The sequence below is a fragment of the Chiloscyllium plagiosum genome, chromosome 21, assembly GCF_004010195.1.
Source record: "Chiloscyllium plagiosum isolate BGI_BamShark_2017 chromosome 21, ASM401019v2, whole genome shotgun sequence".
Lineage (NCBI taxonomy): Eukaryota > Metazoa > Chordata > Chondrichthyes > Orectolobiformes > Hemiscylliidae > Chiloscyllium > Chiloscyllium plagiosum.
The window spans coordinates 33,843,105-33,870,586 of record NC_057730.1 but is presented as its reverse complement, the minus strand read 5'-3'; the positions used below and the strand labels follow the sequence as shown (position 1 = coordinate 33,870,586).

Below are 27,482 nucleotides of genomic sequence, written 5' to 3'. Positions count from 1 at the left end.
ACCTCTCCACCTTCAGACCTTTCAGCTTCTCCAGTACCACCACCTTTGTATTGGCCACTGCACTCACCTCTGCCCTCTGACTCTCTTGAGGTTCTGGAATGCTGCTGGTGTCTTCCACTTTAAAAATAAAACTCTGTATCTCAATTTCCCATCAAAGGCTTTGTTCTAAATGTTGACAAAATGTTATGGAAGGTATAATTGGTGGACTGGAAATTACTGCAACGTTTTAATTATATAGAAGTCATGGGAATAGTGATAGTTACTGATTAAATGGAAATTAATTTAGCAATATTGATGAGTTTGCAGTATAGTTTAGGCAAGACATTTCAACTATTTGTTCATGGGATGTGAGCTTGGCCAGCAATCATCAGCTATCTTTAATTGCTTTTGAGCTGTAGTTATCTGCCACTTTGTTATGTCAACAGCACAAGTTCAATTCCTGTTCCAGCTGAGGTTACCATGAAGGCCCTGCTTTCCCAATCTTGCCCCTGGCCTGTAGCAAGTTAAACTCACCACCAGCTGTCTCTCTCCAAAAAGAGGGCATCCTGCAGTCCTCTTGGACTTTGACAATTTTCACTTGCGCTTTCTTTAATGAGCTGCGTCCACAGTATTTTTTGGGAGGGAATTCCAGTATTTGACCCAGAGATAGTGAAGTAGAGGCAATATTATGCCAGATTTGGAGTGGGACTTGCAAGTGCTGGTATTCCCATGCTTTGTCCTCCCAGCAGTTTTGGAAAGTTCTATTGAAGGTGCAAGTTGCTGCAGTGCAACTTGGTACACACTACTGTCTGTGTGCACAAGCGATGGAAAGACCAAACTATGGCTTTCCGAGGTGTATTTTGTCCTGTTGTTTTTTGTTTATGAAGAAAGATTGATATAGAAGTGAAAAGCAGTCTACTCAAAGCGAATAAAGTAAACAGCTTGTGAGGCTTTGAGTTCCTTTTTAAAGTTGGAAAAATAGAAGCAGCCTGAAGGGGTGGAGTCAAGCTCCCACAGAACCAGGATTTGTAGCTTTCTGCAGTTGCTGGAGTCTGGAAGCTGGATGTGGAAGCTCTTATTCTCTCTCTGTTACAGCTAAAAGCTGGGATTCTTTTTCTGCTAGAATTGCATTTAAGACAATCAATTTCACTGAATTTGCCTTTGCCAAGGGTGTGTATGAGATGTTACTATATTACTATATTAGTAGTAGTTAATATATATTACTTTAAGGATTTGATAGTTACAATTAAGCCAATTTTGTTTTATTTGTATTTTGTCTGTATTTAAACGGTAGTGTAAAAATTGTTTTTTGCTTAAAGCAGTTTGACCAATCAAATTGCTCACCTGGATCGCAATGTCTTACCTTTTTAAAATAAGAAAATGTTAGGTTCTAGACCATCTTCTTAATATATTTTTATGGGTTTGGTGTAGTCCAGAACAGAAGTGGAGATTAAAATGAAAATGGCCTGCTGATCAAGCAGATTATTTTATCCTGGGCTGCTTAAGGCATAAAGTTGCACTCACCCAGGCAATTGAGGTAATCCGAACAATCCTAATTTCTACCTTGTAGCTGTAGTTGAGTTACTTGGCACAGGCTTTCCAAAATGTGATTCCTGCATTTGTAGCTACAGTATTTATCTGACCATTCTAGTTAAGTTTCTGGTCTATGGTAACACCAAGTCTGATAACTTTACAGGTTAGTATTTCTTGGGTTTGCCTGGTGCTTCTCCTAGCGTGTACTACTCGTTGAACTAGGCTGGTCCCTAACTTAATGATAATGGATAGTGTGACAGATATGATCAGCCATGGTTAGAAATTGTAGTTGCATCTAATTATGTTGCTAATGACCCAAAGAGCTTTTTGAAAATGTCAGGTTTTGATATCCAGATGCTAGATATAATCTTAATCTCTTCTATTTAGCACGGTAGGTGGACCTCTTCTCTGTGAACTTGGAGCTTTGTCTTCTCAAGCTCTGTGAGGTGGTCAGTCCTACCATACTGCTGTGGACAAATACAGCTGTGACAGGTGGACTGGCGAGGACAAGATCAAACTTTATTTCTGTTCACCTCTGGTTCTCTCGCCACCCACTAAGGCCCAGTCCGTTAAAAATGGCCTTTGGGATTCTCCTGGCTGTGCCACTGGACCACTCTTGACATTGAAGCCTCCATTTAAAACGCATTCTGTGCCCTTGTAACCTTTAGTCCTAATTGTATGCGGTGGAACATCTCAGCCTGTCCCACTTCTCCCCATTTCTTCCATAGCACTATCGATCTTTTCTGTTCAGGTGGTGTAATTTGACGAGTATGATTGTTAGGTTGCTGTTTGCTTATCTGTAACACAATTTTCCCAGTGTTGGTAACAACCCAAGATGTTAACAAGGAAGAATTTAAGGTTGACTGCGTGGAGTGTACTTCTGTTATTTCTAGAAAACTAAAGTTAGTACGAGGGTGGTCTGTACAGTTTTATTCCTATTTGACTTTTCTGTTGCACTTTGATGCAATTGAGTAGCTTGTTGGATCTGAGCCCACCTCCTTAGCATAGGCCAGCACTGGTAAGGACAGCAGATGTTTGTCCCTGAAGTATATTAATGTCTGCAGTGTTTCTTTTATGAAGAAATGGTTGTTTAACCATAATATCTGAGACTTATTGTAAAGTTTTAGATTTATTTATTAATTAATTGAATTGAAATGCCCCAGGTGGCCTGATAGGAATTGACCGTCTTTCTCTCCAGAGGATTAGTTTAAGTATCTGCTTTGATATTTTAAGTAAGGATTTGTTTAGCTTTGTTCAAAGATATTTATGTGAATTGGGTAAATTTTATTAAATTGGACTTTCTAATGTTTATGTATGAGTGATTGATTGAAATTCCTCTTTTTAACTCTAAATCAGTTGAGAAGTATCACAAGATTGCTCACAAACGATATGTAACTATTTGCTCTTTGCTTCAGAACAAAGCCTCCATTGTCAAAGCCAATCATAGAAACAAATTCAAGCAGTAGCCTGCTGATAGGTGAGAAAGAAACCTTTTACTGTATCCTTTATTTCCTCCTACGTTTAATGAAGTCGGTAGAATACAATAATGATGATTGAAATAGACTCTTCTTTCCTTTGATCTGTTGGCATAATTTTTTCTTTAGCCCAGCTGGGTTAACAAATTGTGCATCTCAAGTACTGGGAGTCTCGAGAGAATTATTGTAAGTCCTCAAAAGGTGTAGGGTGGGTAGTCGTTGCTGAAGTGTATAATTGATCCTGAAAATGAGATTTAGATTTGATTTATTAAGTTTCAGTTACGATGGGTGAGAAATCTTGCAAGAGGGGCACTTAACTATCTTTGTTATGTCAGAAAAAGTATAAACTCAACAAAAAACAACAGTAGTTCTTGGGGTAGAAGGTGCATGTACATAACGTAATACATGCTTCCAAAGTGCCCAAAGATTGTCCCCAGTCTACCTTTCAGCACTGAGTTTTCAGGATTACAATAAAGATACTTAAAAGGAGTCATCTCCCAACCCTTTTCGTAATTCAAAACATGCATTTTAGTTTTAGTTTAAATTGTAGCTTTCCTTAACCAATGCAGTTTACACTTACATACTTTTTGCACGTTTGTCAGATGGTTCTAACATGGACTCTGATCGTTACGCTATTATTGGGCAAGATCTCCGTGACCTGCCCACATTAACGGAAAGGTTAAAGAAATTTGGACTGGATACCAAGTAAGCTAATTCTTCTGACATTTTTATTAAGTTCCATTTGAAACCTCGACAGCATGAACTCTACTTAAGTTGTGAATAATGTTACTAATAACTGTAGTTGTGCTGCATTATCATACACCGTCCTCTCAGTAGCCTTTTTCAGTATAACGCTCTGTCCAGGAGCCATTTCCCTTCTTTTGAAAACAGTTGTCAACATCCCTCTCATCAAAAATCCAGTACATGACCCACGTGCACTGTAAAAATACCAGCCCATCTTGCTTTCCATGTAAATGCATGAAATTGTTGTTACCCAGATCCCTAACCATCCTACGCAGCACTCCTCAAGGCTGTCACCAGGACAATCTCAGAAGTGCAATGGTGCAAGCTGTGGACATTCCAACCATTGTGTCTGTGCCAATTCTGAGCCAATGTTTGTTCCAATGTTTTGCCTTTTTTCTGAAACATTGCATGTTGTTTCTATTTAAATAATCATCCAGGTTCCTCTTGAATGCCTTACTTGAACCTGCCCCCACCACCCTTCCAGACAGTGCATTACGTTACCCTGATTACCTGCTGTGGAAGTTTCTTTTTGTCACCTAGCATTTGCTTCTTTTGCAAAACACTTTTAAAAACTGTGTTCTCTGAGTCTCTATCTATGTATAAATGAAAATCATTTTGAATCTGTCTGGACTCCGCAAGATTTTGAAAACCTCTGTCACAATGTCCTTTTAGCCTTCTTCCCTCTAAGGAAAACAGCCCCAACCTTTCCAATCTATCCTCATAATTGAAGTGTGTCATACCTGGAGCAGTTCTCCTACATTTCTGCAGTCTATCCAATTCATTCACATCCTGCAGTGAGGTGCCCAGAACTGTAAACTATATTTCAGCAGTGTCTTATATAGGTTCAGCATAATTTTCTTGCTTTTATAATGTGTCCCTATTTATGAAGCCTAGAAATGTTTTATTAATAGCTCTCTGTAGCTCTCCTGTCTTGTATTTACTGTCTTGTATACATAGAAATCCAACCTTTAGAATTGTACCATTTACTTTCTACTGACCATCCATGTTCTCCTAGCTCCTTGAAAGTGGAGTTGCAGGTAGATAGGATAGTGAAGAAGGCGTTTGGTATGCTTTCCTTTAACAGTCAGAGTATTGTGTACAGGAGTTGGGAGGTCATGTTGCGGCTGTACAGGACATTGGTTAAGCCACTGTTGGAATATTGCATGCGATTCTGGTTTCCTTCCTATTGGAAAGATGGTGTGAAACTTGAAAGGGTTCAAAAAAGGTTTACAAGGATGTTGCTAGGGTTGGAGGGTTTGAGCTGTAGGGAGAGGCTGAATAGGCTCGGCTGTTTTCCCTGGATCGTCAGAGGCTGAGGGGTGACTTTATAAAGGTTTACAAAATTATGAGAGGCATGGATAGGATAAATAGGCAAAGTCTCTTCCCTGGGGTCGGGGAGTCCAGAATGAGAGGGCATAGGTTTAGGGTGAGAGGGGAAAGACATAAAAGATGTAAGGGGCAACTTTTTCACACAGAGGGCGGTATGTGTTTATGGAATGAGCTGCCAGAGGATGTGGTGGAGACTGGTACAATTGCAAAATTTAAGAGGCATTTGGATGGGTATATGAATAGGAAGGGTTTGGAGGGATATGGGCCGGGCGCTGGCAGATGGGACTAGATTGGGTTGGGATATCTGGTCGGCATGGACGGGTGGGACTGAAGGGTCTGTTTCCATGCTGTACATCTCTATGACTCTATTGAACCTTTGCCATCCGCCAGCTCCATCAATGTATCAATGTCTTTTGACGTTCTACACTGTCATTCTCACAGGTTGTAATCTTCCAAGACTTATCATCTTCAGACTTTGAAATTGTCTCCCATATCCCAAAATCTAGATCATCTATTTATTTTTTCATTTTTTTATGTATTTCTTTCTTTTTTGAAAAAAAGACTATATCTGGATCAGCAAACATCCCATCTCCACACCCTGAGGAACTTAACTGTAAAACTCCTTCCAGCCTGAAAATTGTCCATTAACCATTACACTCTGATTTTATCTCTCAGCCAAATTTATATCCACATTGCTACTGGCCATATTATTCCATGACACAACTTTCCTCAGTCTGTTGTATGGCACTATATCAAAAGGCCTTTGGAAGTAAAATCCATTGAGAAAAGAAAATCTATAAGACAAAAGGCAGCAGCTGCATTGGAGGAGGACCTCCCTCACATCTCAAGGTTTGGGGGCGTTTATCGTCATTCCTTCATCACCCCTGCATTAACATCTTTGAAACTTCATATCAACAACATTGTGGTCTTAATTTCATTCCAAAAGGTGACTCACCATCTCTTTTCTGAAGAAAATCAGGATATCCAATTAATAATAGCAATGCAAAAATCTTATTTCCATTAAATGAATAAAAAATAAGTCTAGTTGTTTTCATAGGCTGGACAGTAGATGGAGCACTAAATGCATTTGAACACATACATCAGTCACAGTCAGTCTTCTATTTATTTGTAAATAGACATTCTAAATCCAGCTTTAAGACCTAAACTGAAACCCGGTATTAAGGAGTAAATTAAAACCGAAATTATGTTAGGGTTAATTTCGCCAGAGCTCAAATGCGATTAAGCAAAGAGGATGTTTGATGGGTGGCAGATGAAATTTTCAACTCAGAACCAGGTCAAAGACGGAGTTGAAAGTGGATGTTGCAAGAGGAAAATAAGGCCAGGAAAGAGAGAAGATAAGACTATACTGGCAGTTAACATAAAAGATACAACAAAAATCTTGCAATAGCATGCAAACAGTCGGACAAAAGAAGTCAACGTGGGGCCCATTAGGGACAAAAGTAACTTGCTTTGAGGTGCAAGCATGGCTAGGATGCTTAATGAATACTGTATACCAGTGTTTACTAAGACATTAACTATTGACAGAATATTGGTACAAGTGGAAATGGTAGAGAAAATAGAAATGGTGAAATCAGTAACCAAATCATACTGGAAATGCTGACTACACTTAGAGTGGATCATTCACTAGGTCCAGAAGGACTACCTCCCAGTTGTCTAGGGACTGAGGATGATGAGAATGGAGGGACTGCCTTAATCTACCAGTCTATTTTAGCATAGGTGCCAGATTACTGCAAAGACTCCCTTATTCAAGAAATTACAGGCCAGTCAATTTAACATGGTGTGTAAGATTTTAGAAATAATAATTGGTGAAAAATTTGAGAGTACTAAAAAGCAGAACATGTTTGCCTAATCTGCTCAAATTTCTGATGTAACAAGGTTAACTAAGCAAATACAGTGTATGTTATGTATATGAGCTTTGAGAATGTGTTTGACAAAAGCTGTTAGATAAAATTGAGTCTGATGGAATATTAACAACATTGATAAAGGCGAGTCAATGGAAGTAATACAGTTGGATTTTGATGAGGTCCTGGACAAGAAGTTGATTTGCAAAATTAAAGCACATGGGATAGGGGGTAATGGAATTCAATCCAGGCAAATGTGAGGTGATGCATTTTGGGAAGTCTAATTCTAGAGTGAGCTATACTGTAAATGGAAAAACCTTGGGAAAAGTTGATGAGCAGAGAGATCTGGGGGTTCAGATTCATTGTACCCTGAAGGTGGCTGCACAGGTGGATAGAGTGGTCAAGAAGGCATATAGTATGTTTGCCTTCATCGGATGGGGTATTGAGTATAAGAGCTGGCAGGTCATATTAAAATTGTACAAGACATTGGTTCGGCCGCATTTAGAATACTGTGTACAGTTCTGGTCGCCACATTACCAAAAGGATGTGGACGCTGTGGAGAGGGTGCAGAGAAGGTTTACGAGGATGCTGCCTGGTCTGGAAGGTGTTAACAATGAAGAGAGGTTGTGTAGGTTAGGGTTGTTTTTATTCGAAAGAAGGAGATTGAGGGGAGACCTGATTGAGGTTTACAAAATCATGAAGGGTATAGACGGGGTGGATAGAGACAAGCTTTTTCCCAGGGTGAAGGATTCAGTAACAAGAGGTCACGTTTTTAAGGTGAGAGGTGGAAAGTCTAAGGGGGATACAGGAGGCAAGTACTTCACACAGAGGGTGATGGGCACCTGGAACGGGTTGCCAGCAGAGGTGGTAGAGGCAGGCACAGTAGATTCGTTTAAGATGCGTCTGGACAGATGTATGAGTAGTTGGGGAGCAGAGGGATACAGATGCTTCAGAATTGGGCGACAGGTTTAGACAGTACATTTGGATCGGCTCAGGCTTGGAGGGCCAAAGGGCCTGTTCCTGGGCTGTAAACTTTCTTTGTTCTAGGGCAAGCACAACACAGATGGACTATAATGTGGGAAAATGAGAGGTTATCTACTTTAGTAGGAAATCAGATGTGAAAGCAATTTCCGAAATGGTAAGAGATTAGAAAGTGTAGAAGTACAAAGGGAAATCGAAAAAACTGCAGATGCTGTGAATCAGAAACAAACAGAAATTGCTGGAAAAGCTCAGCAAGTCTGGCATCATCTGTGGAGAGAAATCAGACTTAACGTTTCAGGTCAGTGACCCTTCCTCAGAATTTGAGTTCTGAAGAAGGGTCACTTGACTTGAAACATTAACTCTGATTTCTCTTCAGAGATGATGCCAGACCTGCTGAGCTTTTCCAGCAGTTTCTGTTTCTGAGGTACAAAGGGAATTGTATATCCTGGTCAATAAATCACTGAAGGCTCACATTCAATCTATTAAAAAGGCAAATGGAATATCAGTTTTTTTTTGAAAGAGGATTTGAGTGAAGGTTTGCTTCCGTTGTATAGGAGCTTGGTTCGTCTGAGACCCGAATACTGCAGTTTTGGTCTCCTTATATCAGGAAAGATATTGTTCCACAGAGGGAATGCAACAAATGCTTACCAAATTTGTTCCCAGAACGATTTCTGTTTTTGTTAATGGTATGACAGGCCTGCTGTGTGAATGCAGATTGGGGAAACTCGGCCTGTATTCTCCAGGGTTTTGAAGAATTAGAGGTGATCTTGTTGAAACCTAGAAAACACTGAATGGGATAAATAGGGTAAATGCAGATAAAATGCTGTGGAGTCTGCAACCAGAATGCACAGTTTAAAAATAAGGGAAATACCAGTTTGTGTCTGTAAGAGGAGAAGTTTGTTCACTCATAGGCTTGTGAATTTTTGGATTTATCTAGTCTAAAGGATTATGCCAGTTCAGTCTTTGAGTATAGTCACAGGTTGGTAATCATATATCCATCAATGGCATAAAAGGTTGTGGAGATAATGTGGGTAAAAGGCATTGAGGTGTTAGGTATTCTGTGATTGTATTAAATAGCGGAACAGGCTTGAAGGGCTGAAAAGCATAGACCTGTTTCTGTAAGTGAGTCAGCACGGATTAAATGGGAAAAAGGCTTAAGGACGGATAACAATGAATCATGGTGCACGATTGGCTCTCTGAACACAGGATGGGAGAGTGTGGTGATCCCCAAGTGCTATTGCTAAGGCTACAACTTTTTCACAAAAATTACTTGTACACTTACTGACGTCATATTCCAGTATTCCAAATGTTCCAATTTACAAAACCTGGAGGTATGTTACTAAGCGACTGGGACGTAGACTAGCAGAAAGGGCAGACAAGTGGTAGTTGGAAAATAATGAAATAGTGTGAAGTGTTGTATTTTGGCAGAAGAAATGGAGTGAGGCAATGTATACCTAATGGCACCATTTCAAAGGTTTTCCAGGGACATGGGTGTGTATAGATCTTTAGAAGATGGCATGGCATATTGAGAGATAATTACCAAAGCACTTTGATTCTCGGGCTTTTTCAAGTAGGCATATTGAGTACAAAAGCAAGGAAGAAATGTTGAATCTTTACGACCTCTGTTTGGGTCATAGCGAGAATATTGCATCCAGGAAGGATATAAAGTTTGCTAATGTTTTAGGGATAAACAGAAAACCTTTCAGCTATGTTAAAGCAAGAAGAACTTCAAATAATGAGTTGGCCTACGCAGCCTGTTTGCCTAACTGTGTTGGCTAATTATTTGTAATCTATCAAATTCTCTACCATGCCCAAAAACTACATGATTTCTTGAGAATTATGGGAGTAGTTGAAAACTTTGGCCAGTTTTTGGAAATAAATCTTGGAGATTTCATATTGTCATTCTCCCTTTAATTCCACGTACTTCGTATTTACTAACTATTATGTTGTACTGTGGCAAGTACCTTTTTGAAAATCCAAATACTTAACACGAACAACAATACCTTCTGAACCTTCTCCTTTACTTCATCAAAGAACTTCATCAAACTTGTCAAACATAATTTGTCTTAAGACAAAAATGACATTCACTTCTGAGCCCATGCTTTCATGATGTAATTATTTATCTGATGTCTGTAGTAAGATGCCTGGAAATGATTTGGCTTTTAGCAAATTTTTGGAGGGGCAGATGAAAATTAGGATCCATTTTCAAACGTGAATACATTTTGTGTCTAGGACCTTTTCGTCTAATTCCTTTCCTTTTGTTGCTCCAATGGATTTCTTATGAGGTTGGTTTCGAGGGAGGTAAAATACTACTCGAGGCCTCCAATTTTTTTTGTGTGATTAATTTCCTTGTGTTTAATCAGGTGAGTTCAGCAGTTCACCAGCAGTAAAAGCTAGGTTTGTTTTAATCTATTATGTTTCTGACATTTTAAATGGTTGCAGTGTGTTGTTTTAGCTGTCAACACGTTCCTGCAATCGGATGCAAACTTTAAAACAAAATACATTTTGTTGAATAGTGCAACTTCCCTTAATTCCTTATCCAGGATGAGTAAGTATTTCACTTTCATCACACCTTGTAATGTTTAGTCCAGTAAAACTCTTCATGGCTTTTTTTTTTATGATATCAGTTATAGTGTCAACACTATTTTAACTTCTTTGTATAAGTGTGGAATATTCTTAATGTAACCCTGTTAATCAAAGTAGGGTTACTGCTGGTTGGGTGAGGTAACCAACACTATCTCTTCAGTACTGGCAGAGTTTTGTTTCTGGACATTTTCTCACCGATGTTTTCGGAGATGTTATGATGCGCATCTGGAGCAGCTGGGACTTGAACTGCTTTAAGGAATGGACGTTACCATAGAGTCATAGAGGTGTACAGTGCACCACGGGAACCCCTATCAGATTAGTTTGTCGTAAGTGCAATTATTGAATTCAGGTTATGCTTTGTATGTCACAGAGTTACTGGTTCAGTAACAAAAATAATAACGGGATTGAATTTTGAAAAACCACATGCTGATGAACAGTCTTCAGTTCATTGATGCCGCCTCCATTTTAACCTCACTCTTCCTTAATTGTTTCAGTTTTGCCAATTCCTCATGGTACCTGAATCCATGCTTCTAGTTTCCTTTCAGAATTGTGATTTCTAACTAAGGTACACTCACAACTAGTAGTGCAATAGGTATAGAGTCTATAATCAAGTTCATAAACAGCATACATTTGATTCTCTACAACCGAGAATTCCCAATGGTTATTACAGCAGCAATGTAACAGCGTTACTTTTCTTACAGTTTGCCAACGTTGCTACTGGCAGAATGTGTCCTTGTTTATATTACACCTGAAAAATCGACAGAATTAATCAAATGGGCTTCAACTACGTTTCATACAACTATGTTTGTCAATTATGAGCAGGTAAAACTCATTTCAGTGTTTACAGGTAGTGGCTTGCTTAGACATCCTTGTAATGAGGACGTGAATTTTGTGACTTTGAATAATTTTAATTTATTCTTGACTTCACTTGGTGAAGCGATTACAAATATGCCATAAAACTAAAATTAGGATAGTAAAATAATAATCTTAATAGCTGATTGGGATATTAAAATTAAAACATCATAAAACTTTGCTATTAGCTTTTTTATTTAAAAGCATTTAGTATTGTTCATAATTGGAGACATTGAGATAATTGAGGGCATATGGAATTAGTGTTGGTGCCACTATTATCTGTCTTGCTCGAGCAAAAATTCTCCGGAGATTCTTTAATCAATGTAATCTAATGTAATATTGACTTATCTATCTGGCTGTTTTGGGAAATTGCAGACACAGGAGCCAGCTGTGTTTGCCTAGAAAATAATGGCCACTGTTAAGACTACATTATGTAACACCTTGAATCATTTCTCTATGAGAAATGCTCTGAACTTTTGAGTGTAAAATGTTGCTGTTAGTAAATCATTTGGCTTTTCTCTGAGAGCATCTCTGCATTTTCCACACAGCATCCTCCATTGTACAGTCAGAGATCTTGCAGCCTACCAGCGTATGGGGAAATTATAATGGTTGTGTATGTTTCAGGTGAACATGACTGATCGGTTTGGTCAGGTGATGATTGAAAACCTACAGCGTCGGCAGTGTAACCTTGCTGGAGTCGATATCTGTCAAACTCTGGATACACAGGTTGTGTATACTTTTGGCACAATTGCATTATTAACTTGTTTTTCAGTCTTTCCCCTCAAAAAGGCATGCAGTATCACATTTTGCTACGTGGAAGAAACATTTTCAGCCATTGTGCCTAGGCAAACTGAGAAAGAGCTATCAAGTCCCATCCCACTTTCCCTGCCGTTGGTCCATAGCTTTCGATCGCCTTTTAAATGCAGGAAGGGTTTCTGACTTTACTACCTTTTCAGACAGTGGGTTACATATCCTCACCAATGTTTGGGTGAATTATTGTCTCCTCCCCTTCCCTCTAATTCTTCTACCAAGTAGTTTACATCCCCAGATCATCAACTGCACTGCTTAGCCAAGTAGGTCCTTCCTCGTTACTTTATCGAAGTCTCTCATTGTTTTTCCTAACTCACCTAAATTTCCCTTCTACTTCATGTGTTCCAAAGGAAACAACCTCACTGCTATCCACTATCCACCACTTCCTCATAGCTAAAGTTTTTCACTGCTGGCAGTATCCTTGTTTAATCTCTGTACACTCTCAAATACACTTTTTCTTGAAATATTGTCACCACAATTGTACACATGCTCTAACTGCATCCAAACTTATGAGTTATCGTTCTAGCATAACCTCACTGCTCTTTATTATTCTTCAGCTAAAGAAGTAGCTTGTATGCTTGCTCAATTATCCTCCCTATCTGTCCTGCTTTGTTCAGGGACTTGTGGACATACCACCTGGCCCGACTGCACCTTTGCAATTCTCAGTATAATACCATTTAGTTTAGGTTATCATATATTTCCTTGTCTTGTTTTCCCTCTTCAAATACAGTTGTTTTAATTCTTTCATTGTACTGTGAGTGTTTCTGTCTAGGCCAGTGTCTATAGGCCATCTCAAATTGTCCTTGAGAAGGTAGTTTTGAGCACTGCCTTTGAAGGGCTGCTGTCTGTATGCTATAGGTACACCCAGAGCGCTGGAAGGAAAGGTGTTCCAGGGCTTGACTCAGTACCAAAGAAGGACTGGCAATTATGCTTCCAAGTCCAAGTGGTATGGTTTTTTGGAGGAAGACTTGCAGTCGCTGGTATTGCCATGCATCTGTTGCTTTCCTATTTTGAAGTGGTAATTACATTACATTACATTACATTTAGATTAGATTACATTACATTACATTACATTACACCGACCCGCCGAAGCGCAACCCACCCACACCCCTACATTTACCCATTACCTAACACTACGGGCAATTTAGCATGGCCAATTCACCTGACCTGCACATCTTTGGATTGTGGGAGGAAACCGGAGCACCCAGAGGAAACCCACGCAGACACGGGGAGAACGTGCAAACTCCACACAGACAATCGCCTGAGTCGGGAATTGAACCCGGGTCTCAGGCGCTGTGAGGCAGCAGTGCTAACCACTGTGCCACCGTGCCGCCCACAATGGTTGACGATTTGGAAGGTTCTGTTGAAGGAGCCTTGCAGCAGGATGGGGGTCATCCTTTCCCAAGTTCCTGATGTTATGACATGGGTAAACCCCCTTGCTTAATTTAAACCAGCAACTGCTGACGTTTGGGACAAAATTCCAATAGAATCCGCTTAGTCCTAAGAATTGAAGTACCTCTTTTTTTTCGAGGTTGGTCGTGGAAATTCCTTGATGTCCTTCATCTTTGCGTTCCATTGGGTCAACCTTCCCTTCCATGATCAATGTTATGTCCCAAGAACATTACCTCTGTTTTCGCGAATTCAGTTTTTTTAATAACCAGTTTTGCTTCTTGAAGTCATCCAAAGAGCTTTGCCAGCTGTGCCATGTGTTCTTTCTAGGACTTACTAAAGATCACTACATCATCCATATAGACAGCACAGTTTGTTAACCCAATTCTGTGCATGAGTTTTTGGAATGTGGCGGGTGCATTCTTCATTCCAAAGGGCATCACTTTAAACTGATAGATCCATTTGGGGTTACAAACACAGAAATTTCTTTTGCTGTCTCTGATAAAGGTACCTGCCACTAACCACGCATTAAGTCCAATTTGGTGACATAACTGGCTTGTCTGACTTTCTCGGTACATTCCTCCAAACTAGGAATTAGCTATGAGTCTGATTTTGTAATGGCATTGACCTTCTGAGAATCCACGCAGAATCGTTGAATGCCATCCGGTTTGGGAACTAAGACAATCGGCAAACTCCTCTCGCTCTGGCTTGGTTCGATGATGTCCTCATCGAACATGGCCTCCACCTCCATCTGAACCTGTCTGCCTTTGGAAGGCTTAAGCTGATAGGGATGTTGTTTAATCGGAGAAGTATTCCCTACATCTACTTCACGTCCAATAGCATTAATCCTCCCCATCTGATTCTTACATATGTCCTTACATATGTCCAGTCTTTCAACTGTGTTCTATGCTCCTAAGACAGCTTACTAACCAATTCCATTCTTCAAGGACTTATTCATTTTTTAATTATTTTGAGGCACATTAAAATCCACACCATCTGGATTTGATTCCTCACTCTGTTGGGTAGTAACTAATACCTGTTTCTCCAGTTCTTTCTCTCCAGTATAATATGGTTTCAACATGACATACCCGATACACTTTTTTTCTGTCTGGCATCTTTACTAGATAGTTCACCTGACTTAACTTTTTCTCAATTTGATAGGCACCACTAAACCTGGTAACAGTACTAACACATCATCCCCTTGGGAAAATGTCCAAGTCTCAGAGCTTTTATCTGCCACTTGCTTCATTCTACACTATGACCTCTTTTGGTGCTGTTTAGCTAACGCACCGACACAAGTTAGTCTCTCCCTCACCTCCGATACATAATCTAAGTGTGAGATCTCCAACTTTGGTCCTGTGAATTTTTCTTTAATTAATTTCGAAGGGCCTCTTGCTTCATGCCCAAATATGAACTCGAAGGGAGTGAACTGAGTAGATGCATTTGGGGCATTTCTAATGGCAAACAATATGAATGGGATACCTTTATCCCAATCATTTGGGTAGTCCTGACAGTATGTTCTCAACATGGTCTTCAAGGTCTGATGCCACATTTCTAAAGTTCCCTGGGACTCAGGACGATACGCACTGGATTTAAAGTGTTGTGTACCTCAGCTAGCCATAACCTTCTTAAACAGTGTTCCACTAAAGTTTGACCTGTGGTCCAACTGAATCTCTCTGGGTAGCCCATACCGAGTGAAGAAAGCTCATAACTCCTCTACTACCCTTTTTGCCTTGATACTCCGTAATGGCATTGCCTTCGGAAATCTGGTAAACACATCCATTATGATTAACAAGTACTGGTTCCCACGTTTAGTTCTCGGGAGGGGACCTACACAGTCAGTTATAACCCGTGTGAAATGTTCTTCAAATGTGGGAATTGGCAACAAAGTTGCTGGTTTTATTACCACCTTTGGCTTACCTATCATTTGGCATGTATGACACGTACTGCAAAAGTTAACCACATCCTTGTGCATTCCAGGCCAATAAAAATGTTTTTTTTGACCTTAGCCTGAGTCTTTCGTACCCCTAGGTGACCTCCTACAGGTAGTTCATTTGCTACCCATAGTACCTCCTGTCTGTATACTAGCTGCGACACAATCTGGTGCATTTTGGCCCATTTCTTGTCTGCACTAACCTGCCGTGGTCTCCATTTCCGTCTTAGGATTCTATCTTTCAGATAATGACCCTCCAGCATATTTTGTGCCTCCTTTTCTGAGTATGCTTCCACTTATATATCTGTTATTGTCTTGTCTTGCTGTTGCAGGTATAAACACTTCTGTCTGGCCCTCTGCCTGTTCAGGTTTTTCCTGCACCATTACATCAAACAGAGTATCCGCTAACTGAAACTCAACTCCTTCATCTTCCTCTTTACTTTTCACTTTGTGCTGTGACTTATGATAGTGTGATCTGGTTACCAGGAAAATACTAGGATATTTCTGTTTCTTGGTCTTCCTTGGGCTTCTCCACAACGAGGGGTGTCACTCCCACCTTGGATCCTGCCGAATCATTCCCAAGAACTGAATTCCTGGAAGTGACACTCTGTCAATCACTCCCACTGTAACTTTCCCAGTCTTGAGTTGGCATTTCAACCTGATCTTGCATAGGAGAATACTAAATTTCTGTCCATCTATCCCATAAATTACCACACTCTCGGGTAACAGATCAGAAAGAGTGCATATTTGCTCATCCTGTACTATCAGCAACTGGTTAGATCCTGTATCTCAAAATTAGAACTTGTTGTCCTTCTCCCCCTGTTCTTTCTGAGTAAACTTTACCCACAGAGGTGAATTCTTTATAGAGATCAGGTCCTAACTGCATGCTCAGCCCCTGCCTAGGCTGTGCACACTCCTGCAGCTCATAGGCTCTTCTTGCAGTTTCCTTTACTATCTTCACTAATGCCACTGGCTTCGTTTCTTTTTACCACATCTTTTCCCACAGTGCATTTCTTTAACAACTAGCACTGTGACTTGACGTGTCCACCTTCTGGCAGTGAAAACACTTTTCCAGTGCCCTTCTGAAACCACCGGCACTGTAGTTTTCTGTGTCCCACTCCATTACAGTGAAAACACCTGAGGCCTTTCACCTTCTGTCCACCCCTTTGGGCTGCTTTAACCTGTGGTAAATTCTTACCACTGTTCTCTAATCTTTCTTTTGTAGTGCAGGATCTCCCCTTCTATTAACTTCCATCCCTCGCAGGACAAAATTCTGGTCAGAAGCTTGTCTTATGCATCAACATGTATTTGTCTATTAATTCTTTTGCCCTTCTCACTTCCTGAACTTTCTGTTCCTCTACATGAATTCTTACCATCCCTGGAACTGAGTTTTTAAACTCCTCCAGCAGAATAATCTCTCTTAGAGCTTCCAAGGTCCTATCTATTTTTAAAGCGCACACCCATCCATCAAAATGACTATGTTTAATTCTTTCAAACTCAACATAAGTCTGACCTTGTACCTTCTTTGTCTTTCTGAACCGCTGTCGATATGCTTTTGTTACCAATTCATAAGCAGTCAAAATAGCCTGTTTAACCTCTTCATAATGTCTTGACCTCATCTGACACTGCAGCAAATACCTCACTAGCTCTGCCGACCAGATTAGTCTGCACTCACATTACCCATAAATCCTCAGACCTAGCCAGTTTTTCAAATGAAATAAAGAAGGCTTCAATATCTTTCTTATCAAAAGTGGCAGATTTTTGACATATTTGTATATATCACTACCTTCTCTTTTAATCTCCATCCTGTTAACCTGACTTTGCTGACTACGTCGCAAATTCTCAAGTTCAAATTCTCTCTCTTTGCTCAGCTAAGAACCTTCTCTCTCTCTCTGTCTCTCTCTCTCTCTGTCTGGCTGTCTCTCTCTCTGTCTCCTCTCTCTCTCTTTCCTCTCTCTTTCCTCTCTCTTTCCTCTCTCTTTCCTCTCTCTTTCCTCTCTCTTTCCTCTCTCTTTCCTCTCTCTTTCCTCTCTCTTTCCTCTCTCTTTCCTCTCTCTTTCCTCTCTCTTTCCTCTCTCTTTCCTCTCTCTTTCCTCTCTCTTTCCTCTCTCTTTCCTCTCTCTTTCCTCTCTCTTTCCTCTCTCTTTCCTCTCTCTTTCCTCTCTCTTTCCTCTCTCTTTCCTCTCTCTTTCCTCTCTCTTTCCTCTCTCTTTCCTCTCTCTTTCCTCTCTCTTTCCTCTCTCTTTCCTCTCTCTTTCCTCTCTCTTTCCTCTCTCTTTCCTCTCTCTTTCCTCTCTCTTTCCTCTCTCTTTCCTCTCTCTTTCCTCTCTCTTTCCTCTCTCTTTCCTCTCTCTTTCCTCTCTCTTTCCTCTCTCTTTCCTCTCTCTTTCCTCTCTCTTTCCTCTCTCTTTCCTCTCTCTTTCCTCTCTCTTTCCTCTCTCTTTCCTCTCTCTTTCCTCTCTCTTTCCTCTCTCTTTCCTCTCTCTTTCCTCTCTCTTTCCTCTCTCTTTCCTCTCTCTTTCCTCTCTCTTTCCTCTCTCTTTCCTCTCTCTTTCCTCTCTCTTTCCTCTCTCTTTCCTCTCTCTTTCCTCTCTCTTTCCTCTCTCTTTCCTCTCTCTTTCCTCTCTCTTTCCTCTCTCTTTCCTCTCTCTTTCCTCTCTCTTTCCTCTCTCTTTCCTCTCTCTTTCCTCTCTCTTTCCTCTCTCTTTCCTCTCTCTTTCCTCTCTCTTTCCTCTCTCTTTCCTCTCTCTTTCCTCTCTCTTTCCTCTCTCTTTCCTCTCTCTTTCCTCTCTCTTTCCTCTCTCTTTCCTCTCTCTTTCCTCTCTCTTTCCTCTCTCTTTCCTCTCTCTTTCCTCTCTCTTTCCTCTCTCTTTCCTCTCTCTTTCCTCTCTCTTTCCTCTCTCTTTCCTCTCTCTTTCCTCTCTCTTTCCTCTCTCTTTCCTCTCTCTTTCCTCTCTCTTTCCTCTCTCTTTCCTCTCTCTTTCCTCTCTCTTTCCTCTCTCTTTCCTCTCTCTTTCCTCTCTCTTTCCTCTCTCTTTCCTCTCTCTTTCCTCTCTCTTTCCTCTCTCTTTCCTCTCTCTTTCCTCTCTCTTTCCTCTCTCTTTCCTCTCTCTTTCCTCTCTCTTTCCTCTCTCTTTCCTCTCTCTTTCCTCTCTCTTTCCTCTCTCTTTCCTCTCTCTTTCCTCTCTCTTTCCTCTCTCTTTCCTCTCTCTTTCCTCTCTCTTTCCTCTCTCTTTCCTCTCTCTTTCCTCTCTCTTTCCTCTCTCTTTCCTCTCTCTTTCCTCTCTCTTTCCTCTCTCTTTCCTCTCTCTTTCCTCTCTCTTTCCTCTCTCTTTCCTCTCTCTTTCCTCTCTCTTTCCTCTCTCTTTCCTCTCTCTTTCCTCTCTCTTTCCTCTCTCTTTCCTCTCTCTTTCCTCTCTCTTTCCTCTCTCTTTCCTCTCTCTTTCCTCTCTCTTTCCTCTCTCTTTCCTCTCTCTTTCCTCTCTCTTTCCTCTCTCTTTCCTCTCTCTTTCCTCTCTCTTTCCTCTCTCTTTCCTCTCTCTTTCCTCTCTCTTTCCTCTCTCTTTCCTCTCTCTTTCCTCTCTCTTTCCTCTCTCTTTCCTCTCTCTTTCCTCTCTCTTTCCTCTCTCTTTCCTCTCTCTTTCCTCTCTCTTTCCTCTCTCTTTCCTTCTACCTCTACTGCACTTGGCTGTGTCTCTGACACACCTAAGTATTTGAGTAAGTCCCTTACAATTTCAGCTTTACTTTTGTCCTTGGTTAAACCCAAATCTAATTTCTTTACTAATTCTAAAAGTATGGCCATTTTCTTTCCTTCTAAACTTTCTTGGCAAATTTGAGAATCACCTTCAAATCCCAGAACCTGTAATGTAGGTTCTTCTACCTCTACTGCACTTGGCTGTGTCTCTGACACACCTAAGTATTTGAGTAAGTCCCTTACAATTTCAGCTTTACTTTTGTCCTTGGTTAAACCCAAATCTAATTTCTTTACTAATTCTAAAAGTATGGCCATTTTCTTTCCTTCTAAACTTTCTTGGCAAATTTGAGAATCACCTTCAAATCCCAGAACCTCTTTAACAATTTTAAGAGCCATTTCTCTCGCTTTTAACTTAATCAACTACAAGTAACCGAAATTAAACAAATTGTCTCACCTACGTTTTATTTAAAGATCTAGGACACTGACCTGCAAGTGTTTAAATTTCATAGCTTCAAATCTGTCTAAACCAATTCAAATCCCAGACGAGCCTCCAAACTGTTACGACACGGGGTAAACCCCCCCTGCTTAATTTAAACCAGCAACACAGAAAAGTTTTATCCCTTACAGTAACCTGTGAAAATTCGAGGGGCCAAGATCTATACCAAAGGTTACTATTTAAAGTAAAAATTAACAACTTTATTTCTTAAAGTATAACAGAGAATATTTAACTAACAACTATTTACAACTCCTTCCTCTAACCTATCTTTTATTTTCTGTTCTATAATACTAGTCCAATAAACCCCTGACTAAATTTACCAAAATTCAAATTTCAAAACCGGCCATCTGTCGAATCTTCCTCTGTCATCTTTTCTTCTTCTTAGGGATTTCTCTTTCACAGGTCATTGATCAATACAAGTATCTTTAAGAGAGCTATTTTTGGGCAGTCTGTACCTGCTGGTGGCTTGGCAGTTCCTCTCCCAGCTGTTCAATTTTTCCTGGTCTTATACGCCAAAGCATTGAATTGTGTCATTGGTTTTTAATATTGTCAATATACAAAATTCAAACTTGATTGGAGGTTGGTACTTTGGGCTATAATCTAAAACGATTGGCCGAATTTGATTGTGTTTTGTTGTCTCCAGGCAACCAGCTATACTAGTTGCTGAACCAAAAGGTTACATTGTATCTTGTTCAGAACACTTGGTGCTGTCAGGTAGTTCTGCTAGCTTTTAACTCTCTTAAGGGTACAGTACCCCTCACACCTTCATAACACAGACTTGGGTCGTCCTTCTCTCAAATGTTGGTCCTAGGTTCTTACCCTAATTAATGTTCAGCCTAACTAATGCTTCCTTCTGTTCTACTCACTGATGCTACTGCACACGATCTTAACCTCTCATGTCAGGTCTTCAGTGCCTGCCTTGCTGTCTGTACTGATTCATGTTCCATTACTGCCGGTGCCACCATTCTTTTGCTTCTCAGGAGTTGTGATTTTGTTTTAATCTCAGCTTCCACTATCTTGTGATTATAGCTGTACTCCTTTTTTTTGTTGCTGAGCAATAGTAGTCCATTAGAATTCATAGTTCAGTCCTTTTAAATTTGCCTGCCCTGACCCAATTTTAGGTACACTGTCTCTTTCTATTGGATTCCATGAAGCTTGACTTTACTGATCAATCTACCAAGTAGGACCTTGTCCAAAGCTTTTTGCTCATACCAACGTGGACCACAGTAATCTATTTTGTTCCTTGTTACCCCCTCAGAAGTCAGACTTGATCTTCACTGAAAAAATCCATGCTGTCTATAATTAACTCATTTCTTTCTCAATGACAATTGGCATTGCCACTCAGAATTTTTTCTTATACCTAGGTGTTCTAGTGTGTGGGTCATGCAAGTTAGGATGCAGATACAGCAAATGATTAAGGTGGCCAATGGAATGGTATCCTTTATTCGGAGAGGAATGCAACAGTAAGGATGTTCTGCATCACTTGAACTTTGAGAATGATCCGATAATCCTGCCCCACTCTTCACAGGTCATGTATAAAAATGCCAATGAGACCACCACAATTACTTGACCAACTGCTCCTTGGAATCAAAGTAATTCACGTCAAGTTTCTTCAGTGACAGAAAAGAATAATTATTTATTTTGACACACATATACAAGTGACAATAAAGGATGCCATACATCTTAAACTATACCCATTTACAAAAAAACAAATATTTTGACACATGCTATGTTGGGGAACCGTACCAATATACAGAATTCTGAAGATCAAAAATCCAGACCACAAGGTGGGAAGTTCTTTTTCTTTTAGGCCATTTGATTTTTATTTTATTAACGAATACACAGTTTACAAAACAATTAGCATTAACAGCTGTATACAAAGAAACAGCAATTTTACAAGGGAGAGGAATGGCAAAGCCCGGCCCCAACCCCACCATTCAACCAGTTTTCAGGGAAATGAGGACAAACCTCAAATCCTGCCAATTGATTTTTTTTTAAATGTGATGAGATACTTGATGTTATGATGCTGGTCCTTTGATTCGATGATTTATGAAGTGACCTTGGCTCTTGTATGAATTATTTTGGTCAGGCTTTCTTGGCTGTTTCAGGGATTGAAATGTCCCAGGTGTTAGTTATATCTTCACCTCATCTGCCTGATCCACTTGAGTCTTCCAATTGACATATATATTCGAATCACTGAACAACTTCTTTAGTGTTTTGTAGCTTTTCTAAACCTGCTTTCCACACTTAGTTTCTAAATGTCTATCTTTAATTTTCAAATTTACTTTTCTCTCCTTTCTGAATGAATGCTCAGGTTCTCATCCCCCAACAAGTTAGTTTAAACCCTTCCCCAAGCAGCAACACTTTGACAATATGGATGCCAGGCAATGATGCCATGACCTTTTGGTAGTCACTACATGGTTTCCAAGGTCCAGACATGGCAGTGGCTTCCACAAGTGCATCCTTTCATTCACTTGCTGATTGAAATGTGTGAAATGTCCCACTGGCTGTGTAACCTAGAGGGTGAGTTGATCCCAGACAGGTTGCGGTGGAAACAGTCCTGACTTGTACAGGTCTCTATGCCTCAGAAATCTAAAGTGCTTTTTCCTGCACCTTCTCCTCAGCAATAGTTTTATCTACCCAGTGTCATTATATTCATTAACTAGGACATGCGACCAGGCATGAACCCAGAGTTCACAACCTTTGACATTGTGCTTATATTTTTGGAGTCTAGGAACCACATTATACCTGTGTCTTTTATCTCTCTCTCACTTTGTCATTGATGCCAGTATATATCATAACTTCTGGCAAGTCACCCCTTTCGATGTTCTGCAGCTACTGAGTTGCACATTAACCCTGGCACCAGAGAAGCAACATACCATCAACGGCTGTGGAAAAGCCCATCTTGCATAATCCCCTTGTGCTATTAATCTGACCACCTTCTCCCCATCCTACTGAATCCTGATTTGGAAGTGCCAGTGTTGGACTGGGGTGGACAAAGTTAAAAATCTCACAACGGCAGGTCAAAGTCCAACAAGTTCATTTGGAGCCTGCAGATTCCTAACCATCTTTCATGCTGACATTCAGAGCGAGACAGCAGGTTGCAGGGACTCCTGCACTACATGCCTTGACCTCCTTGGCTGACTGATGGTCCACTCCATAGAATCCATTGACTCCTTAGAATTCCGACAGCGTGAAAACAGCCCATTCAGCCCAACAAATCCACACCAACCCTCCGAAGAGCATCCCACCCTGTAATCCTGCATTATCCATGGCTAACGCAGCGAACCTACACATCTCTGAACATTACTCGGAGGCAACCCACACAGACACGGAGAGAATGTGCAAACTCCACACAGGCAGTCGCCTGAGGCTGGAATTGAACCAGGGTCACTGGCTCTGTGAGGCAACAGTGCTCACCACTGAGCCACCATGCTGCTTTCTTTTTATACGTGCTTAAATTGCGGGGTGCTCAGCTCCTGAAATGTGATGATTGTGTACCTTCAGTCTTGTAAATGTGCTGTAGTGATAGCAGCTCGTGCTCAGACACCTGGAACTTCAGCTGATGGCACATTCCACACCCGTGCTTGCCCAGGACATAAGGTGGGTGCATTCCTGTGTGACACAGGACAGAGATCCCCTGCCAAGCCTGTGTTTCTAAGTTAGACTACCGACTTAACATACACAAAATAAAACTGAAGCTTTTTCCTGATGGAGGATTTAAAAAATACGCATCAGCTGCCCACAAATTACCTACTTCCCTTTGCTTAGATCATTTTGAGGGGTTTTTCTTAATCTATAACAGTCATTCTCCCTTAACTCTAGGCTCTGTAATTTAGGCTTATTATTAGCAACTTTCTACTTGTAATTCCCAAACCTCTCTCAGTTCCCCAGTCTGTGCTCCTTTACGTTTGGGTTTCTGAATGGCTATGGTTCTGTCACCCTGTTTACCATACGGCTTGTCTGTCCGTCCCTGATTTCTCTTGTCCTCTAGCCCTGTTTTCCCTCAGGCTGTCACTTGCCAGTTTTGTTGATGCTCATCCGTGCGTTTACCGATCAGCCACTCACTACGTTTCTTGAGATTTCCCCTCTCCTTTCCGTTTGTCAACTGTTGTTGAATATGCTCGTTAAAGAATTTGTTGAAATCACCCGCAGTCCCCGTCAAATGAGTATGATTGTGCATCCAAGAAATTCCGTGTCTTTGGCCAAATAGCTCGCTCCTCGAGCCCCGTGTCCAATCACCTATTTGGCAGGTGTCTGATGGCTGGATGTGTTCCTTGGCCTTGAGATCATCAATATTCCTTTCTCCATTTTTTTTCCTTCCATCCTTTCGCTGATGGGTGTGTCCTTTCATACAGGAGTTTCCTCCGAGTTGGTTTCTTCTGAACAAAGGTCTCCAATTCATTGACATTTACGTTGCATTTCTCGAGGGAGGCCTTCAGGGTGTCTTTGAAACCTTTCCTTTGGCCTTCTCTCAGTCAAGTGCCTTCCTGGAGCTGGGTGAAGATGCTTTGCTTTGGCAGATGGAAACCAGAGTCCTGAACAGCTGGCCAACCCAACAGAGTTGCTGTTGGATGATCTTGGCCTTGACGATGGTGTTGTTGGCTGCTTCAGGGATGCTGGTGTTAGTATGTCTGTCCAGTTGGTGTGAAGAATCCACCTCCCACTGTGTTGATTGTATTTGTCAAGGGCCTGAAGATGGCGTCTATCCTTAGTCCAAATTTTGGAGCTGTATAGAAGAATCGCAAGGAAGATAGCCTCGTGCACAAGGATTTTGGTATCAAGAGATGTCACGGTTGTTGAAGACTCTCATTCTTAGGCATCCAAAGGCATGCTCGCAGATTGGATGTGATGTTGAATCTCTGCGTCACTGCCAGCCTTAGATGAGAGTAGTTTCCCAGCCAGGGGGAAATGCTCCACATTTGAGCGGATTTCTTGTGTTGGTCTTGAGGAGGAATGGAGCAGAACTTGGCCTGGGATGGGTTGGTAAAGGATTTGTGTCTTCGTGAGGTTAAGGCTGAGACCAGTCCTTTGTTATGCTTCTGTGAAGGCTGTAAAAGAGGCTTGTTGTTATCTGTATACTGAAGTTCCACAAGCGAGGCCTGTGTCATTTTCTTCTTGATTTTCAACCAGTTGAGATTGTAAAGTTTTCTGTCCATCCTGTAAACAGTGTCCACAGCACTGGGGAGCTTGTTCTTGACATGATGGAAGGCGGTGGTGATGAAGATAGAGAAAAGATTGGTAGTGATGGCAAGTCCCTGCTTCAACCCTCTCTCGATCTCAAAGGATTCTGTCATTTTACCATCAGTGAGGGCCGTCACCAACAACTTATCACGAAGGAGACGGAGGATGTTGACGAGTTTCACTGGACAGTCAGCCTTCGACTGTGTCTTCCATAGTGCCTTCTGATTGAGTCAACATCCTTCATCGAGTCAGTGAAGGCCGGGTAGAGTGGTTGGTGTTGTTTCTGGCATTTCTCTTGGAGTTCCTAAGCAGTGAAAATTATATTCATAACTCCAAAGTTTGATCGGAAGCCACACTGGCTTTCAGGAAGAATTTCCTCCAGGAATGGTGCCTAGTGAGGATTCAGAGTATGATCTTCCCAGTGTTGGAGAATGAGGAGATTCCTGGGTAACTCCCCTAATCCCCTTTATTCTCCTTTCTTGAACAGGGTGGCAATGCAGCATTTCTGAGATTAGCAGGGATTTCTCCATTGTCCCAGATTTCCATGACCAGCTGCTGGAAATGATGGGTAAGGTTTGTTGCTCCAAGTTTGCAGTTGTCCACTGCGATCCTATCTACTCCTGTAGCTTTTCCATTCTTCATGTGTCTAATGGCAGCTTCGACTTCTGCTAAACTAGGTAGGACTCCAAGATCCTCAAAACACGTCCTTGCTGACATTGTATCGTAGTTTGGAGGCTGGTGTTTTCTCTGTTCCTGGAAAGGGTTCCATCCAGCACTGAATTTAAAACCACTGTGTTGAGTAGTTTTTTGATGAATGTGCCTCTCATTCTGGGCAGGCATCAATACAGACAGTCCACATCCCGTCCAATCTGCGAGCATCACTTTCAGATGCTGAAGGATAGGCTGAGCTTGTTGGGTGTGTATAGTGCCTTGGTGGCACTGAAGGAACTCTGGGTTGTGATTGTCCTCATGGAGTTGGCTCTCCTTAGCTTTCTCACTCCAGTATTGGTTCTCGATTTCTCCAGTTCTTCTTTGTAATAGTGCCTTTGCTGCTTGAGGAGATCTCCTCTTTGCCTCCCTGGCTATTGTTTTTGCCAGGCTTGGAGAGCTTTCCTCTTCTAGCTGATGAGCTCCTGGATGGTGTGGTCATTATTGTTGAGCTTGTCTTGGTATTTCCCAGCCTTGTGGCCAATGTTCCTTCTCAGCAAGAGATGATATGTGCCTTTAACTCTTTCCAGATTTCCTCCACTCCATTTAAAATGAACTCTTTGGAGATTTTGGTGACACGATTATTGGAAGTCCCCGAGTCTATGCAGCCTTGAAACCGCTCAACATTGCCCCATGAAATGCTCATTGAAGCCATACAATAATTGTAATGTTGTAGTTGATTTGTTAAGTTGGAAATACAGTCACCCTCTGGGTCAAACAGCTGTGAAGGCCTGACTCTATCATGTAAACTGACGTTCCACTGAAAGCAGCATTTTCAGCAATTCCATCTTTAGGCTCAGATGTGAAAGCATAGTTTGATTTGCCAGTGTCGATTGACAGTGAAGATCCCATACCATAATTACAACAAGAATAAGAGACTTCCTCTCTCCTCCAGCACTAAATTCCTCCTTCAACCAACAACACAAAGCTCAGATTGATTGGTTATTCACCTTGTTCTTGTTTGAATAACATTTCTGGGACTGAACATAAATCCAGTTTGTCTGCATAGCTAGTCATGGCACTCTTTTAAATTAAGCACATTGAGGCATTTTGAGATTCTAATGGAAACAAATGTTTGCCTTCTTTCATTTTATTGAATTTCAATTGACTACCATGGTTCTGAAATATTAAACAACTTTAAGTACAGTCTGAGATTTAAAATTTAAAATGGTTTGGGGCTTCTTTCTTCACAGAAAAACCGGTTTCTTTTGAATGGCTGGGATCATGCAAATGCTATGGACATGATGACAGTTTATAATAGTTTGCCACAAGCAGATATTCAGAGGTACGTGTAATTTGAGAATTTGCTTTTTGTTGTGGTCCTCTGCTGCTAGCAGAGGGAATTGATGTGACTGTCAATCACTGTGCCCAGACCATATTCAAACTCAACTCTTTGACGTTGCAGGAGGTAGAAGTAGTTTATAGGGCTGTCAGTCAGAAAAATTGATATAAAAATATAGCTTTAAAGGCCACAAATTGAGGGATCTGTCAATAAGATTTACAGAATGAATTGTCCAATGTTAAAGTAATTTGTGTGGAATTTGGCTTTATGAAATTCCTTCAGCTTTTGCTTTTTCTGACATGTTGGCATTAGATCTCGTAACTGGATTTGCAGGTTTTGCGAGGCACTGCAACAGGACTGCAGCCAAGGGCTAGCTCATCTCTTGAAGACTGGCTTGAGAAACCCATGGCCAGTAGCTGAGGATTCAGCCTGCCATTCCTCTTCACATGGCCTGCCAACTCATTGTTCACAATTCAGATACAAGGAAAGTGATGGGTTTGCAACAGGCTGCTTCTTGGCCGATGACCTCGCCACACAAGCACTGCTTGGCCTGATGGCTGCCGTCAAGGTGGTGGAATAGGACACTCTAGTTTCAGCAGCGAGAGGGGGGAAGAGAGAGAGAGACGTGCAGTGAGTGTGTGTGAG

At 41.1% G+C, this 27,482-nt stretch overlaps 1 protein-coding gene across 2 annotated transcripts in view; it reads left to right on the top strand.

Annotated features, from left to right (window-relative positions):
* Positions 1 to 27,454, top strand: part of lcmt1 (leucine carboxyl methyltransferase 1) — a 42,226-nt gene extending 14,772 nt beyond the window's left edge. For both annotated transcript variants that reach the window (XM_043711730.1, XM_043711729.1), the window contains exons 6-11: positions 2,928 to 2,989; positions 3,590 to 3,692; positions 11,191 to 11,311; positions 11,966 to 12,067; positions 26,749 to 26,840; positions 27,150 to 27,454. In XM_043711730.1, coding sequence (XP_043567665.1) covers positions 2,928 to 2,989; positions 3,590 to 3,692; positions 11,191 to 11,311; positions 11,966 to 12,067; positions 26,749 to 26,840; positions 27,150 to 27,417 — 748 coding nt within the window. In that variant the 3' untranslated portion in view covers positions 27,418 to 27,454. The remainder of the gene's footprint in view (positions 1 to 2,927; positions 2,990 to 3,589; positions 3,693 to 11,190; positions 11,312 to 11,965; positions 12,068 to 26,748; positions 26,841 to 27,149) is intronic.
* The last annotated feature ends 28 nt before the right edge of the window (positions 27,455 to 27,482 follow it).